We start from the raw sequence: 16,458 nt of genomic DNA on the forward strand, positions 1-16,458 counted from the left end.
ATGTGTGTGAGAGACAGAGATGGACAGACATTTACTATTCTTTTGTATGTGTATTCATAAATGTTTCTTTTGTATTTTAATGTAGAGGAGCCCAACAGTTTGGAGAAGACTGTCATGATTTCATTAACTCTCTTTCCCTGTGACAAGGTGCTCCACTCGCTAATAAGCTTGAATGGCCTTGTCCTAGCCTCAGGGAATTAGCTCATGAGGTCGATGACCCTTCCTACAGTCTCACACTGTCACTCCATCTCTCTCTCTCTCTCTCTGGTCTGTAGCTCCTCTCTCGCTCCTGGAACCACAGTATTCTCTTCGTGACTTGGCCCTCCTGCCAGCTCACTCAGTGTTTTTCGTCCCCTACCGAGATATAGTCTTTCATAGTCTCTGTCACTCCCACAATGACCAAGGGAATCTTCAATTTCGCTGCCCCACCAGTGCCACTTCCCCAGTAGTGGGTAAGGGAGCCCAGGCCTGCCCTCTGCACCAGGTTCCAGCTGACCTACAACAGCAGACCTACAACACACAGCCAAGGTCTGCTCAGTCCCCAACCATGCTGTTTACTCCTTGGGCTGCATTCTTACCTCCTGGCTCTCCCCACTCTTCTGGGTTTGCTAGCTTCTCAACACCCTTCTCCCAGGGAGCAACCATGGGCTACTTTGTCTCTCTAGCCCCCAAACCCACCTCCCTTCTCCCAGGGAGTGACTGCAGACTACCTTCCTGTTGCCTCTTTCCTGCTGTCAGCTTCCTGGTTTTATAGAAGTTCTGCCTGTTCCCTCACAGGTGAGCGTCCCCTATTTAGGGCTTTCCTCTCAACCTTCAGCCTAATAGGTTAATTGGCCCATCTGGCCTCCATTAACCCCTTCAGGGTGAGTGTGGGGTGGAAACCCGATCACATTCTCTGAAAACTTACACATACATGAAGAGAACCATATGTAGTTACAATATTGTATACAGGGTGTTACTCTCTGCCCAGTATAGAGTTGTGGAAAACTTAATTTTCCTATTTATATTTGTTAAATCCATATTGGAATATGGTGACTTAAGTATCCCCAGATTCTACTGCTTTCTCTTGTTTGTCTTGTTTCCTTTAATCTTCTTTCATTATTCCTTTAACTGGTGAGAGAGAATTTAGCACTAATGAAAAGTACGGAAATAATGGTCCTGAAAACTGAAGTCCTCTATATAAGAGGTACAACTAAAGCATTAACAGTACAAGATCCCCTAATGCCCTGTCAGCTTGCTTCAACTCTGATTGGGACAGATTGCCTTGTGATTGAGAGGGTCTTCTGTATCCATGACCATTCAAAATTTGACCTTTCAATTGAGACTGGTATCAAGGATGTTTTTTTGGGTTTTTTTTTTTTTGTTATTGTGGTGGTGGTTTCTGACAACGTGATTAAATTTCTGTCAGAATAGGCTGTGACCACAAAATTAGTTTTGTAGAGGCCAATAAACAGGTCTTGGATTGCCTCTGGCTTTGAACTGACAACGTACAGTTGGTGTGTTGCAAAGTTCCTTTCTCCCATTAATATTCCTCAGAACCGTCCATTGCTTCATCCCATCACTACTGGCTATGCTATAAAATGTGAATATCTGTGCACATGGCTCAGTTACAAAATCCTAGGATTATTCTTTGCTTCAGTGCTATTGCTAGTTTTTCCTTTGTTTTTAATTTTTTACTCATGCGCTATATCATGAATGATAACACATGTTCTTTCTCATTTCTGCTTGTATACCTTGTTTCACAGAAAACTATATGGTTTGGTTAACTTTGGAAAGCCAGAAATCAATATTAATATCTCCTGAATTACACAAATTTTCCACAACAGGTTTGCAAAATAAACTTGTATTTTTTCAGAGTGTTGGTAAAGTGTACATTCTAATTTCCATTTCTGCTAATTTAGAAATTGTAAACCTGTTACTCAGGTTCTCAATAAAGCAATTTCTATTATGGATGGAAAATTACTCACCATTTTCAACCAGTTAGCTAGGAAAGTGGGGCCAGATCCTTCAGCTGGTATAAATCAACATAACTCTGCTGAAGTCAATGGAGCTACACTACTTGTATCTACTCAGTTGGACACTGCTTTCAATCATAAATTTTGCAAATCTTGTTGGTTTTTCAGATGCAGTCTTTGCTTTTTAGCTTCTGACTTAAAATATCAAACAAATGACAGGTTTTGACTAGTATTCTTTCTCAAAATATATCCAGATGCCTTTGCAAACACATGCTATCATTAATTGTAGCAGAAATTTCTATTAGTGTGGAAGATATCAATGTTATTTATATATATTCAGCACCACTGCTGTTGTTTTTGTGCTGACCTTTATACCTTTTAGTGTTTTGTTTGGATACATGTTTGTGAATGAAACTTTGAAGTAATTTAGATCTTCTGTGAGCATTTATCATGTTCTATGAACTCTACAATCTGTCTTCAAAGGAAAACTGTTTCCACTTTGCACAGTTTATCAGTCTGAATTTTCAGAAGGTATGCAATACTTTGAACCATGAATAAACCTATGAAATAATTTTGAATATAATTTCAATTGGCAGGTGTTCCAGAACCTTTGACTGGGTAGGCTTCAAGCTAAAAATGTAGCCTTATTTTTGACAATAGCAAGGAGTGTGCTAATAAAATTTGTGGATAACACAAAGTTGGGAGGTATTGGCAAAACAGAGGAGGACTGGAATATCCTACAAGAAGATCTGGATGACCTTGTAAACTGGAGTAATAAAAATAGGATGAAATTTAATAGTGCAAAGTATAAGGTCATGAATTTAGGAACTGCAAAAATTCTTGTTCTCTATAAGCTGGGGATGTATCAGTTGTCAGTGACAGAGGAGAAAGACCTGGGTGTTTTGATTGATCACAGGATGACTATGAGCCATCAATGTGATGGGGCCGAGAAAAAGGCTAATGCAGTCCTAGAATGCATCAGACAGGGCATTTCCAGTAGAGAGATTGAGAGAAGTGTGGAATACTGTGTGCAATTGTTCTTTCCCATGTTTAAGAAAGATGAATTCAAGCTAGAAAAGGTGCAGAGAAGGGAACAGATATGATCCAAGGAAAGGAAAACCTACATTATGAGAGGAGACTCAAAGAGCTTGGCTTGTTTGGCCTAACCAAAAGAAGGCTGAGGGGAGATATGATTGCTCTCTATAAATACATCAGAGGAATAAATACCAGGGAGGGAGAGAAATTAATTAACGTAAGTTCCCATGTGGCCACAAGAACAAATGGATATAAACTGGCCATCAGCAAGTTTAGGCTTGAAATTAGGTGAAGATTTGTAACCATTAGAGGAATGAAGTTCTGAAACAGTCCTCCAAGGGGAGCAGTGGGGGCAAATATCCCAACTGACCTCAAGACTGAGCTTGATAAGTTTATTAAGGGCATGGTCTGATGGGACTGCCTACAATGGCATGTGGCCTATCTGTGACTGCCAGTAGCAAAAATCCCTAACAGCTGGAGACGGGACACTAAATGGGGAGGGCTCTGAGTTATTACAGAGAATTCTTTCCTAGGTGTCTGGCTGGTAGGTCTTGCCCATATGCTCAGGGATCTAACTGATTGCCATATTTGTGGTTGGGGAGGAATTTTCCACTGGGTCAGATTGGCAGACACCCTGGTTTTTTTGTTGGTTTTTTTTGCCTTCCTCTGCAGCGCAGGTCACTTGCACTGGGGTACAGATCACTTGCAGGTTTAAACTAGTGTAAATGTTGAATTCTCTGTAACTTGAAGTCTTTAAATCATGATTTGAGGACTTCAGTAACTCAGTTAGAGGTTAGGGGTCTATTACAGGAGCTGGGTGGGTGGGTGTCATAAACAGATAGTTAAGGTCTCTTTTACCTGTAAAGGGTTAACATGCAGTACCTGATGACCACCTGACCAGAGGACCAATCAGGGACCAGATAATTTCAAATCTCTGTGGAGGGAAGCCTTTGTCTGTGTTCTTTGTTAGAGTCTCTCTTGGGAGTTAAGAGAGGCCAGTCATGTCTCCAAGTTCTCCTGGAGTAGTTCCTACTATCCAATAGTGAGTATTAATTAGAAAGGCGGATTAGTCTTATAATTTGATTTCTACATTTGCAATTGTGTGTTTGCTGAAGGAAATTCTTTATTTCTGTTTGCTGTTACTTTGCTTTTACTGAGAAAGAAAGGAGGGGGGGATTCTCTCCAGAGATTAATAAGTTTAGACCCTGTGTATTGTTCCATCTTAGTATTACAGAGACAAGTTACTTTCTTTTTATTCTTTAATAAATCTTTTCTGTTAAGGACTTGGTTGATCTTTCCTTGGGTGGATTCTCAGGGAAAGGGGAGGAGGGAGGCATCCCTCTGTAGTTGGATCCCGGTATCTCTCCTAGGAAAAGGGAGGGGGGAGGAAGCAGGGGGGAATGGTTTATTTCTCCTCGGTGTAAGAACTCCATGGATTTGGGGCTCTTGGGATCCCCAAGGATTTTGGGGAAGGACTGTGTCCCAATACACGTACATTATTGGGTGGTGGCAGCTTTTACCAGATCTAGACTAGGATTTAAGTTTAGAAGGATCCATGCAGGTCCCCATCTTGTGAACCCAACAGCTCCAAGTGGGGGTGAGACCCATGACAGTGGGGTACTGTGACCTGCAAAGGAGGTCAGACTAGATGATCACAATGGCCTGACTGAGCCTTTGTTACAGGTTTTCAGTTAGGCTTTCATGCATTCTGTCATTGCTGAGGAAAGAGATAATTTAGCTTATAGGCTGATGGTTTTCACATGACTCCACTCCCATGGAACTCTGTTTGTAGTATACGCCATTTAGAAAAAATGTGAAAGAATGATGAGAAGGCTGCGAAGTATTTAATGTAGTCAGAGCAATCTTAATTCTGCCCCTTGCGTATATTTATTATGACAATCTAATTACATCTCATTCAAGGCACAGGATGTACTGTGCTCAACAAAGGAGGCAGCTGGTAATGATTTCTCTTTATATTCTTTTTACTCAACCCATGCCTCATTTACTTCATGCCATCCAAATGCTGCGATGAATATGACATTGCTTTTTTTCATGAACTTTTCTGTGGTGTCCATTAGCATGGCCCCCTGAGTGCCTCCCAAACATTAATGAATTTATCATCTTAATACCTCTGAAGTAGGGAAATATTATCCCTCACTTTACAAATGGGAAAATGAGGTGTCATATCCTAGCAAGTGGCACCTCATGCCACTCACTAGGGCTGTTATGAGTGAAATCCAAGCCTCTGCTGCTCTGGATTCTTACAAGGTCTCAGTGGGCTGCAGCCCTGTTTCCTCCTTTGGCTCCTCTGGCACATTTTCTGGGCACAGACTCAATCTGTTATGCTTTCATGGAAAGGATGGATCTCAGTTCATCTGTCTTAGGCCCCTAATGAATGCTGGCCCCTGAGATAACCCAGTTACTTAAACATACCCTTCTCCAAGGACTCCACACAAAAGATGTGAAGCTTCTAGTTACGTTTTAACGCTCAGGAACGTGCAGCAGTTGTGAAACTGAACACACACTCATACATTGCACAGGGCCTAACACATTTATGCTCTTTACTTAATCATGTAGAGCACCAGATAGTACAGGTCAGACAAAATAACAAACATCTGAAACCACAATATTCCTCACTAGCTCACCCTTCCTTTGTGAGCTCTTGGGGAACCATATGGGTACAGAAGGCAGCAGGCATTTAGGAAGCCCCCTCCTCAGACTATCCATATGCAACAGCCTGCATTTCTCCCTCTTATATACCCAGCTTGTGCAACCTTCCTCATTCCCCAGGCTTCCTCTTCCTGTCACACCCTTTGTTCCTGTGTGCGTGTATGTTTAAACCCCTCCTGGTCAGCTGGCCTGTTCTTCTACTGGTAAGTTTGCACTGCTTCTCCCTTCCCCTCTCCTTTCTGAGGAGTCAGCTAACATGGTTTTTCTAAGGGTGCAGCTCACCCATTGTCCCAGGTGTTTGCACCTGAATATGGTCATTGATAAGGCTAAGATTTAGTCATGGGTATTTTTAGCAAAAGTCATGGACAGGTCACGGGCAATAAACAAAAATTCATGATCTGTGACCTGTCCATGACTTGTACTATATATGACTAAATCTCAGGTGCTCTGGAGAGGGAGCGCCACGGGTGCTCGGTGGCAGCCCAGGAGCGCTGCGGAGGTGGGGGTTAGCCCAAGACTGCCCCAGCAGTGGCTGGTCAGTCGCACTGGTGCCACTGCAGAAGTCACGAAGGTCCAGGATAGTCACAGAATCCATGACTTCTGAGACCTCTGTGACAGACTCACAGCTTTAGTCATTGAGTCCTAAGCATTCCTCATGGTATCTGTCTGGTGTGTACCTGCTATAGGACCTGTCAGCAGTGGTATCTATATACATATAGGTACTCATAATACATCAGTTTTTTGTAATAGAACTTCACAGTATCAACCAGAATTCGTAAGTTGTACAGAGAGAGCCCCAGTTCATCACAAGGCACAGATTCAGACCAAAATTTGCAAAAGTGTCCACCAACTTTGAGTGTCCATTTTTTGGGTGCCCAAACTGAGACACCTAGGACCCGATTATTTTTTTTCCCCAGAAGTGCTGAGAATCTGCAGCTCCTATTGACATCAGCTGAAGTTGCAAATGATCAGAAGTTCTGAAAATCAGGCTCTGGATATGTCAAATTTTGGACACTCAGAAAATGAGGAACACCTAAGTAGTTGCAAAAAAACGAGGAGTCCGGTGGCACCTTAAAGACCAACGGATAATTAGTTGCTTCCTCTAAAAATATTGGTCTAAGAGGAAAGCCTGCAGTAGAGCTAGGTAACCAGATTATTCCACTGCATGTGTATTAAAGGTAAGGAAAATTCAGAGGAGTTCTGCAGGGAAGAGATGCAATACAAGGGTGCAGAACAAGGGTGGACTGTTCTAAAACTAATATTGGTTGCCTATCTAGGCTCTTAACTGGTTTACGTTGTAATTCTCTCTTCTACCTCCTCCCCTCAAAAAATAAAAAAAAAAATAAAAAAAATATATATGTCTGTCACTGTAGGTTTAAAAGTGAAAGATTAAATATTCTGGGGTGTGGAGAAATCTTGTGATTTTGGGTTTCAGAAGATATTATTTGAACATTATGAAATTCTGTTGCACTCACTTTTTATTTTCTTTTCACAGTGGGAGCCGTCTAGGAGGTCTAGTTACGGTATTGTGCTACTTTTTCAATCATGGGGAGGTAGGTCTTTTAGACTTTGACATTTTTGATTGTTTTAGACTAAATCAGGTGTATGATTTTTACTTGAAAATAGAGAATTCTTGTAGTTTACATCTTAGCCTAAGCTTAAAGGTAAGAAAACATTATTGAAAAGAAAAATATGCAGTATTTTGAAAGTACCTGTGAATGTAAACTTTTTGTGGTATTTAAGATACCATTATAGAAACAGCTTTTTTTTCACTGAATTTCAGTTTTCACTTCCCATATACCTATGTGTGGATAAACTCTTAATAGAAATCTTTAAACTCCTTCATAACTAAACATCAATCTCAGTAACTAATAATTGTGCACTGATGTCATTTCTCTTTCAGCTAACTTTTTTTTTAACGAGGGAAGGTAGAACTTATAAGAAATGTTGGAACCTAGAAACATTTGAATATAATTGTGAGAGCTTTCCATAAAAGTGTAGTTGGTGGTTTTTATTTGAATAATATTCTTCTGGCTTCCCTTTTCTCCCTCTGAAATATAAAGGAGATGGTGTTGGAAATGGGTTGTGGAGAAACATATCCTGATGTATGTGTCAGGTTGAGATTTTAATTGCACAAAAATCAGGAAATTAAAAACTGATTTCCATCTCCACCCAAGAAGTAAATTCAGAAGACCATACTGTGTGTGAAATCCCTAGCCCCCATGAAGTCAGTGGAGAAAATTCCCATTGACTTCTCAGAGGCCAGGATTTCAAACTATGTTTGCATAGTTATTGTTGCTGTAAGAACAAAAATTGTAGCTTTGAATACCATCACTGGCACTCTTAAAATGTGTCCCTAATGTTGCATTAACTTTCTTGTACCGAACATAGAGATGTTTGATGTATATTCATACGGTTGTATTATTCTATACGGCACTTAGACCACATTTTCAAAGGTATTTAGGTGCCTAAAGATGCAGGTAGGCACCTGGTAGAATTTTCAAAAGCGTGTAAGTAGGTGAGGTGCCTCACCAGCATAGGTGCTTTTGAAAATGTCACTGAGAGCCTGCATCTTTAGGTGTTTAAACATCTTGGAAATGTGGCTTGAACCCTCTGGTCAGTAGAGATTTCATAAATAAAAGTGTTCATTCTGATGTCTAGAATATTTATTTCTCTTATTAAAAAAACTGCACCTTTCAATCTCGAGATGCATGTACAAACCTCTAAAAATGACTCACACAATGAGAATTTTTGTTTGACAATCACCACTGTTGCCCATCAGTATCCTTCCAGATACCTCCTCTAACAATCCCTCATAATTTTACAAAACAAAATATATCTTTCTTCAGAAACACACAAATAGAGCAAGTTTGCTTTACACAATATCATTTTAGTTATCTGAAAGTCAGGAAGGGTAGATAGTGAATACATAATAGATAATTCAGGGTTCAGATAGCCACAGTTGAATGTATTTTCTGTCAGTATACTAATATTTAGTCTACTATAGTCTCTCTATCAGGCAACATATCATTTAGAAACTGTCTATGTCTATGCAGAAAAATAATGCTAAGCTTTTGAAAAAAGCTTTATTCCTTTAGAAAAAGATTTGTTTAATCCAAAATATCTGATTTTTTTTTCTACCACTATTGTCATCTCTCTTGTGTTTTGAAAGAATAAATGATTTTAAGTGCCCTTTGGCTATGTTTCTGGTTTTTTACTTAGAAACATGTGGTGTTCTTTGAGTGATTGTACGTGTGCATTCCACTGTAGGTGTTTGCGTGCCCTGAGCACAGAGATTTTTCCCCTCAGTGGTACCCACTGGGGCAGATCAAGTGTCCTCTGGGGTGCTGTGCACACATAGTGCCTGTATAAAGCACCCAGCCGACATTGCACCCCCTCAGATCCTTCTTACTGCCCATGACAGTCACTGGAATTATTCTTGCTTCAGCAAGCTTTCTCCGTGGTCTTCCTTTTCCTATAATTGTATATAGTTGTAAATAGTCAGTCAGTTTTTAGTCAATTTGCTGTAGCTTGTGTCAGGGTCGGTTAGTTAGCAGAGTTTGGTCCGTTATCTGGTGCTGAGGCATGGCTGGTCACTGGGCTTCAAGCCCTTTGCCTCCTGCAACAATGCTATATCTCCAAGTGACCCATACACTAGTTGCCTGAAGTGCTGGGGAGAGGCTTACATCAGGGACGGCTGCCAGATCGCACGAAGAAGGACCAGGAGGCCAGGCTGAAGTTTTTACTCATGGAGGCGGTGTTGAGACCTTCCTCCAAACTGAGCTGGTCAGATTTGGCACTGAGTACCTTTTGGAACCTGTGGAGGTTTCCCTTAATTAAGTGATCCTATTCAAGATCCTTCTATTTGGTGGCCTCCAAAAGAAGAGCATCACCCCCCCATTGGGCAACGCTCAGTCCAGACTTGGGTACTGAACTCAGTGCTGAGTTTCAGGAACTGTTTCTGCAGGACCCTCCGATGTGGAAAGAGAAGAAGAGTGTCCTCAGCTGGTGCTGGCCTCCTCCTCCTCCCCTGATGAGGCTGTGTCAGGAGCGGGCATGTCACGTCCCCAGGATGACTATAGGGCTCACCAAGAGGAAGTGAAGGAGTCCTCCCATAGTCTGGTTGATGTTTTAGTGGTGGCAGGCCCATCAAAAGTAGCCCTACCTCTTAATGAGGCCATTATGGACCCCATTAAAGCCCTGTGGCAGACTCCTGCTTCCCTTTCCACCCCCATATTAAAAAGAGCTAAGCGGAAATACTTTGTGCCTGCCCATTGCTATGAGTTCTTGTACACTCATCTTACCTCTCCGCACCTGGCTCCCTGGTGGTATCTGCTGCCAATGGAAGAGAAAGGCAAGGTCATCAAGGTGCAACACCTATAGCAAAGGACCCCAAGAAATTGGATTTATTAGGTAAGAAACGTTTATTCTACTGGGGGGTTTGCAGCTTAGGATTGCAAACCAGCAGGCCTGCTGGGCAGGTACGACTTCAAGATGTGCAACACACCTTGAAGAACAACAGGTACGGAAGGTTAGTAACAGTTTTTTGCCTGGCTTACCTTTGTGTCTTGTTGTTCAGATTGAATCTAGTTGCAGTATGGCTCCATCCTGAGTTGAAACTAGTGTTGCCTTTTCCAGTTCAGCTGAGCTTGGTAAAGGTCTTTGAGTATGTTCAATTACATTTAATTGCATTAGAGCTTCTTTAACTACTTGATAATGGATGTCAGATGTTATTGAAACAGTCTTGTTTTTAAGAGTAATTAAAAACCTGAGGAGTTAAATGGCTAATAAAATATCTTTCAAATGGAAGTTCAAAAATAATTATTCTTTGAAGATACCATTTGTGCAGGATTCTCACTTGTGTGGGACAGGCACAGCTTCCCAAGTTCTAAAAACATCTGATTACTAAGGCTAGCAGACAGGTATAAATGTGCCACACCCCACCATGGAAGTTAACCATTGTCGTTTGACTTTTCCAATTAGTTCCTTCTTCAGAGGTGCACACAGAAATTTTTCACAAAGTTCATAAAACCAAACCCCTTTGCGTCTGCCTCCTTCAGGCCTCCCCACCACCTTTCTCCTGGCCAGCTCCCCTGTGTGGGCACTCACCACATCTCCCTGTACTAGCAGGTCTTGAGGCTGTCACTAGTGAGTCCTGCGGGAAGAGCAGAGGGAACACAGCCGCTGGAAGTGGGGCAAAGCTAAGCAGGCCCCTGGTGTAGGAGCCAGCCCTCTGGTTGTGGTGAGGAGGAGCAGTGCTGGTTACTCCACTGCCAACTCAGTTTTGGCCCTGAGGTCTGCCTGTCATGATAGAGAAGCCACGGGCCAAACCTTAGTGGCACTGTGACTCCCATGCACCAGGTTGCAATGCCACTCACTCAATATTGATCTGATCGTCCGCCTCACTGTCATGACGGGCTGCAGGGCCAAATCTGAGTGGGCAGTGAGGTAGCCAACACTGCTCCTTCTTTCTGCTGCTGTGGGCCTGGCTTCTTTGCCAGGGCTCCCCATTGGCACCTTGCCCAGCCGCACCTTTCAGCAGCCTGAGCCCTGGGTTCCCTGCCAATGGCATGCACCATGTGTAACATGCATACAACTGTGGGTGCCACTGTCCTTGACCACAGATTAACAGTGTTACAGCTTCAACAAAATGCTAAAGGAGTCACATACATGTGTGTGTGTGGTGTCTGTGTGTTATATCAAATAGCTGTTTGGCATAAAATAAAATATTAATGTGCTGCTTTGGGCTATCTTGAAAAAGAAACATTTACCTTACAGCAATATTACATTTCAAGCATAGGAAAATGGCACAACTCATGGTAAAGTCAATATAGCAATAAGATAAATGCTCCCTTTTTTTGGTTGCTCATCCTATGTATCACTTTTTGCTTTTACTACTTTTTTCTTTCTGTATCTTGCAAATTAGGTACATTTTAAGTGTAGCTGTACTTTCAAAAAAATAACTAAAAAATGAAATCACGTAACAGTATATGTGCTTTTAACATAATATCCACTTACTTCACCAAAAAATAAGCGTTTTGTGCTGCAGAGTCAATATAGCTGAGAGTGAGCGTGATTCAGTTCCTGCTTGCTAATTCTTAAAAGAATTGTTTACTAAGTTCCAGTTGATTACACCTGTTAAAAATCATTTTGAAGACTAATGGGGTTATACAGATATTACTGAGGGTTTAATCTGAAGGTAATCTGGATGAACAGTTATAAACTGGGAAATAAATTTCTCTTAAGATTCTTTTATTACTTCAGTGATGCAAGAGTAAGAGAGAATTCAGGCTGACCCTGATCAGGAGTTGTTTGCGTGGCTGACAGTTAAAATAAATAAAAAGGAGAGGGGGGTGGAAAACATCTGTCAATTGAACACACTTGATTTGGAAATTAAGGACAAACATGGAGCAGCACAGTGTTGTGTTTAGTCACTATACTGAGTGGAACTGCACTTTAAAATGTTTTTATTATTATCTTCTTTTCAATAAACTTTTTATTTTCTAGTTTTGCCTCCGTTTTCAACAGCTTGTTCCTACTACTCCATCTGTGTGTGCTTCCTTTTTTCAGCTGATGTTTTAATATTTCATAATAATTTTCATTCCTTAAATCTGGATTTTGTTCTCTTCCCTTGATTAAAGCACTTCCTCTGTTTAAATTCTCTACCTTTCTCCTGCCTCCTTTGTACAGCATCTGTCCTTTGAACTCTGTGTCCTTCTCTCTTGCATGTTAGTAGAGGACATCTAACGACTTAAATTTGGTCCTCCACATTCTGCCAAGTTTGAGCTGCCTTTGGGCTCGTACTCTGTTTCACTGTTTTTTCTGATATTGGGAATTGCTGCTGTGTGGGAGCATAGTACATATAGCACTAATTGGCCTCTTAAGTGTGATTGGAGACTATCGTCCAATTTAGGGGGGAGTTTAGGCCCCTGTTGGTTAAGATACACATACTCTTGCTGCAGACTAAATGCTACCATACCTTATGCAGTCTAATCAGTTATTGATCAAGACAGACATAGATGGGGGTAGAGAGAGAATATTGCTGATACGTAAGTTAACGTGAGAATAAAAGTCCATAGAAACCCTTTGATTCTACCAGCAGTTCCTCCGTAAAAGTCTCGGTATTAGAAGAAGTCCACTAAAGTCATTCCCCTTCCACTGCCACAGTAAATGCATATAAAGGAGGGATGTACTTTTTCTGTTCAAGATTACTTTTAAAATTTTGGATGGGAAAATAAGTACCTGATAGGTTTAATTACCAACAAACAGCTTTCTTCTAGCTTTGCTTGTATATTTCATGTTGTTAAAAGGTTTTATATTTAGATACTGTATTGAATTTGTAGTACATCTTACAGCAGGTTTCTTTCAAACAAAAATTTTCTAACACAGTTAAATTGCTAATGTACAAGAAGGAACATCTTTCAAAAGTTGAAGTAACATGAAGCCTCTTGTGCATAATTGCACAATAACATTAATTTGAAATCTAAAACTTTATATATTTGACTTAACTCCTGGGTGGAATTGACTTTTGAAAACCAAGGATCTGATTTCTGCAAATCCTTGTATAGGGCTGAACCTAAAGGCTCAACCTAGCCCATATGGGGTGGCACATGCTTTGCTACCCCAAGAGCATTCTGAGAAGAAATTGTGGTTCAATCACAATTGGTTTGCCTTCTAATCACTTGCTCTGCGATGGGGGGAGTAATTTACAACAGCCATGTAACAGGTACACTTAGTTTCAGCTGCTCAATGTTACTGGCTTGTGTGTTGGTGGGCAGAGCCAAGTTTCTGTACATTCCACACAGCTGTTGGGTGCAGTGTCTGCTTTCTTCTCTCCATGCCTGAGCCACAGTGTGGGAGACTTAACGTAGGCATACAGGTGTGTTGGCCTCACCTTGTTCCCCTGCACTCTGTTATGTGTAGCTGTATTAGCTAGTCTTGCTGTTTGAGTAGTCCTTATTCACATGCATAATTAATTGATTTCAGCAAAGACTGTTTTTGTAAATAAGGGATTGCAAGATATGGCCATAATAAATAAGTGGAGGTGAGGAGAACCTGTGTTACTTTGGCATCTTTGTTCTTGGTGGACAAAACTGCTCCCAAGCTGTCAGATTTTTGTTTTTGCAAGAGTAAGATATCATTCCCACTGTAGTTCTCTCATGTCAAGAGAAGGAGTCAGTAGTAGTGGTTAAACCCTTCCTGCCCTCAACCATTACAGACCCAAAGCTGCATCTTCACTCAAGCATGCATGCTCCTTTCTTTCATCTCTTGTATCCTGGCTTATGACACACTATTTCGTTGACTTATGACTGAGTCTTCATCTAATTTGTTTTTGTACCATTTCAGTTTTCGTAGTTGATAATTTTAAATCATAAAATCATTGCGGGGGAAAAATGAAAATGTAGCAGAACATACTATGAACTAATTCAGTTCTTATTTTCAGTGCACGCGTGTGATGTGGACTCCACCCCTCCGTGAAAGTTTCTCATACCCATTCCTTGTGCTTCAGATGTTGCTTTTGACCTACATTCTCAGGTAGCTTCCAATTTATGTGTGGTTATTAAGAGTGAAGAGTTAAAAAACAGAATCCCTGAGACAATGCATTTATTTAGAGGCTATGGTCTTGTATATACAGTCGAACCCATTTATCTCGACCTCGGTTAACTTGCCAATCCTATTAAGTCGACGTTTTAGAAGTGGAACCGCCAAACTCCCTCTTTGTCTTATCGGTTTCTCATCGGTTATGTCGATTCTTTAATCTCGCCGAACCCTAATATCTCGAGCACAGAAGAGCGCCGAATTTGCCACTAACCGAGGTCGAGATAAATGGGTTCGACTGTAACTCCGGCGGCGGCCCTGCCCGGCTCCTGCCGCATCCCTCCCCGGCCACGCGACTCCTGCCCTGGCCCCGGCTCCCCAGCCGCGTGGTTCCCCAGCCGCCCGGCTCCCCGCGTCCCCGACCCACCGTGTCCCCAGCCGCCCGCTCCCCGGCTCCCCAGCTGCGCTGTTCCCCAGACGCCCGGCTCCCCGCGTCCCTGGCCACCCGGCTCCCCACGTCCCCGGCCGCCCGCTCCCCGGCTCCCCAGCCCCGCGTCCCCAGCCCCGCGGTTCCCCCCGTCCCCGCCCGCCCGTCCCCGCTTCCCCGGTCCCCGCTTCGCCGCCCGCCCGTCCGCCCGTCCCCGCTTCGCCGCCCGCCCGTCCGCCCGGCCCCGCTCCGCCCGGCCCCGCTTCGCCGCCCGGCCCCGCTTCGCCGGCCCCCGCTTCCCCGGTCCCCGCCCGCCCGGCCGGCCCCGCTTCCCCGGTCCCCGCCCGCCCGGCCGGCCCCGCTTCCCCGGTCCCCGCCCGCCCGGCCGGCCCCGCTTCCCCGGTCCCCGCCCGCCCGGCCGGCCCCGCTTCCCCGGTCCCCGCCCGCCCGGCCGGCCCCGCTTCCCCGGTCCCCGCCCGCCCGGCCGGCCCCGCTTCCCCGGTCCCCGCCCGGCTCTGGGTCCCCGTCCACGGCCGCCTGGCCCCGCTTCCCCGTCCCGCTTCGCCGGATCCAGCCACGTGCAGGCACCGCGGTAAGGGGGCAGGGAGGGGGTGTTGGAGAGAGGGCAGGGGAGTTCAGGGGTGGGGGGGTGGATAGGGGTTTATCTCGATCATCGGTTATCTCGACGCTTTTTGGCAAACCCCTAGGCCGGCGACATAACAGGGTTCAACTGTACTAGTTTTTTCCCCTCAGACATTACCCATTATTGCTAACACCCAAGGGTCTCCACCACTGGTAGTAATAGTGATACTAGTGGTTTAGGCTAGGCTCCCATTATCACAACATTTTTAACACTGCGCTAGTGGAGCTACATTGGTGTTGGTAACACTGGTAATGAAATAAACTCCTAGTTTAGACACAGCCTTACTGTACAAACCAGAAATCATATATATGATTTTTTGAGTGTTTGCCCTTGTCATTCCACCCTAGATGTGTGGGCACCAGTGCACTAGAGTTGGATAACTTTTTTCCCGTAGCATTACTCTTTTGGGGGCGCATGAACCCTCTGTGTGCTTTTGCTAATTGCCAAGAGCATAAAGGAGGAGGGGGACAGAGCTGCCCTTTCCCCCCCACCCTTCTCCACCCATCATCAGTTGTCATAACACGTCTGAATGCCTCACACTTCCCCTTTGTGCTTTAGAGACCTAAATTTCAGAATAAGCTACTGGATAAAGTGAACAAGGAATTTAAGGTTTTTATAAGTGAGGGTTGTTTGCCCACTCCTCTCCAGAGGTTGTGCTAGATGAAACAGACTCAGCAACTCGTGACAGCCATCACTATGCACCCTGTTTCATGGCACCAGGTATTGAGTGTACCAGCTGAAGTCCCACACCCTCTGAAGTTCAGATTTGTTTTGGGGCAAAACGGAGGAAGCTCTGAACACTAAAAGATTCCAGGATAACCCTAAAATCAATCAGGCCCAGCAGAGGTATCTGTACTACCCAGTGAGACAGCCCAAAAGCTCTAGAAGGCATCCTAGGTCTCAAAAGAAGAGACCACCGTCTCGACCTCCTTCAACTTCTGCGACCTTGAGACAACTTTAGACTTCCAAGCAGTCTTTTTGATTCTTTGGTTGAGGAAGGGATTTTGTTCCTGATATCTGTTTATTCTGAAGTCCAAAGGAAACTTCATTATGAAATCTATTGCCCAACAAAAGAGTGTAGGGCCAAGACACAGCCCTTCATGACACCAGATACTAATTTAAAAGGTGCTGACATCCGATTCTCCAGATGTACATGGGCAGTGGTTCTAGCTCGCTAATGAAGTCCAGCA

At 43.4% G+C, this 16,458-nt stretch overlaps 1 protein-coding gene across 1 annotated transcript in view; it reads left to right on the forward strand.

The window, feature by feature from the left end:
* Positions 1-16,458, forward strand: part of DPY19L1 (dpy-19 like C-mannosyltransferase 1) — a 103,295-nt gene that overhangs the window by 28,320 nt on the left and 58,517 nt on the right. The window contains exons 8-9 of the mRNA XM_045007557.1: positions 7,156-7,213; positions 14,104-14,195. Of these exons, the coding sequence (XP_044863492.1) occupies positions 7,156-7,213; positions 14,104-14,195 (150 nt within the window). The remainder of the gene's footprint in view (positions 1-7,155; positions 7,214-14,103; positions 14,196-16,458) is intronic.

Source organism: Mauremys mutica, chromosome 2, assembly GCF_020497125.1.
Source record: "Mauremys mutica isolate MM-2020 ecotype Southern chromosome 2, ASM2049712v1, whole genome shotgun sequence".
Lineage (NCBI taxonomy): Eukaryota > Metazoa > Chordata > Testudines > Geoemydidae > Mauremys > Mauremys mutica.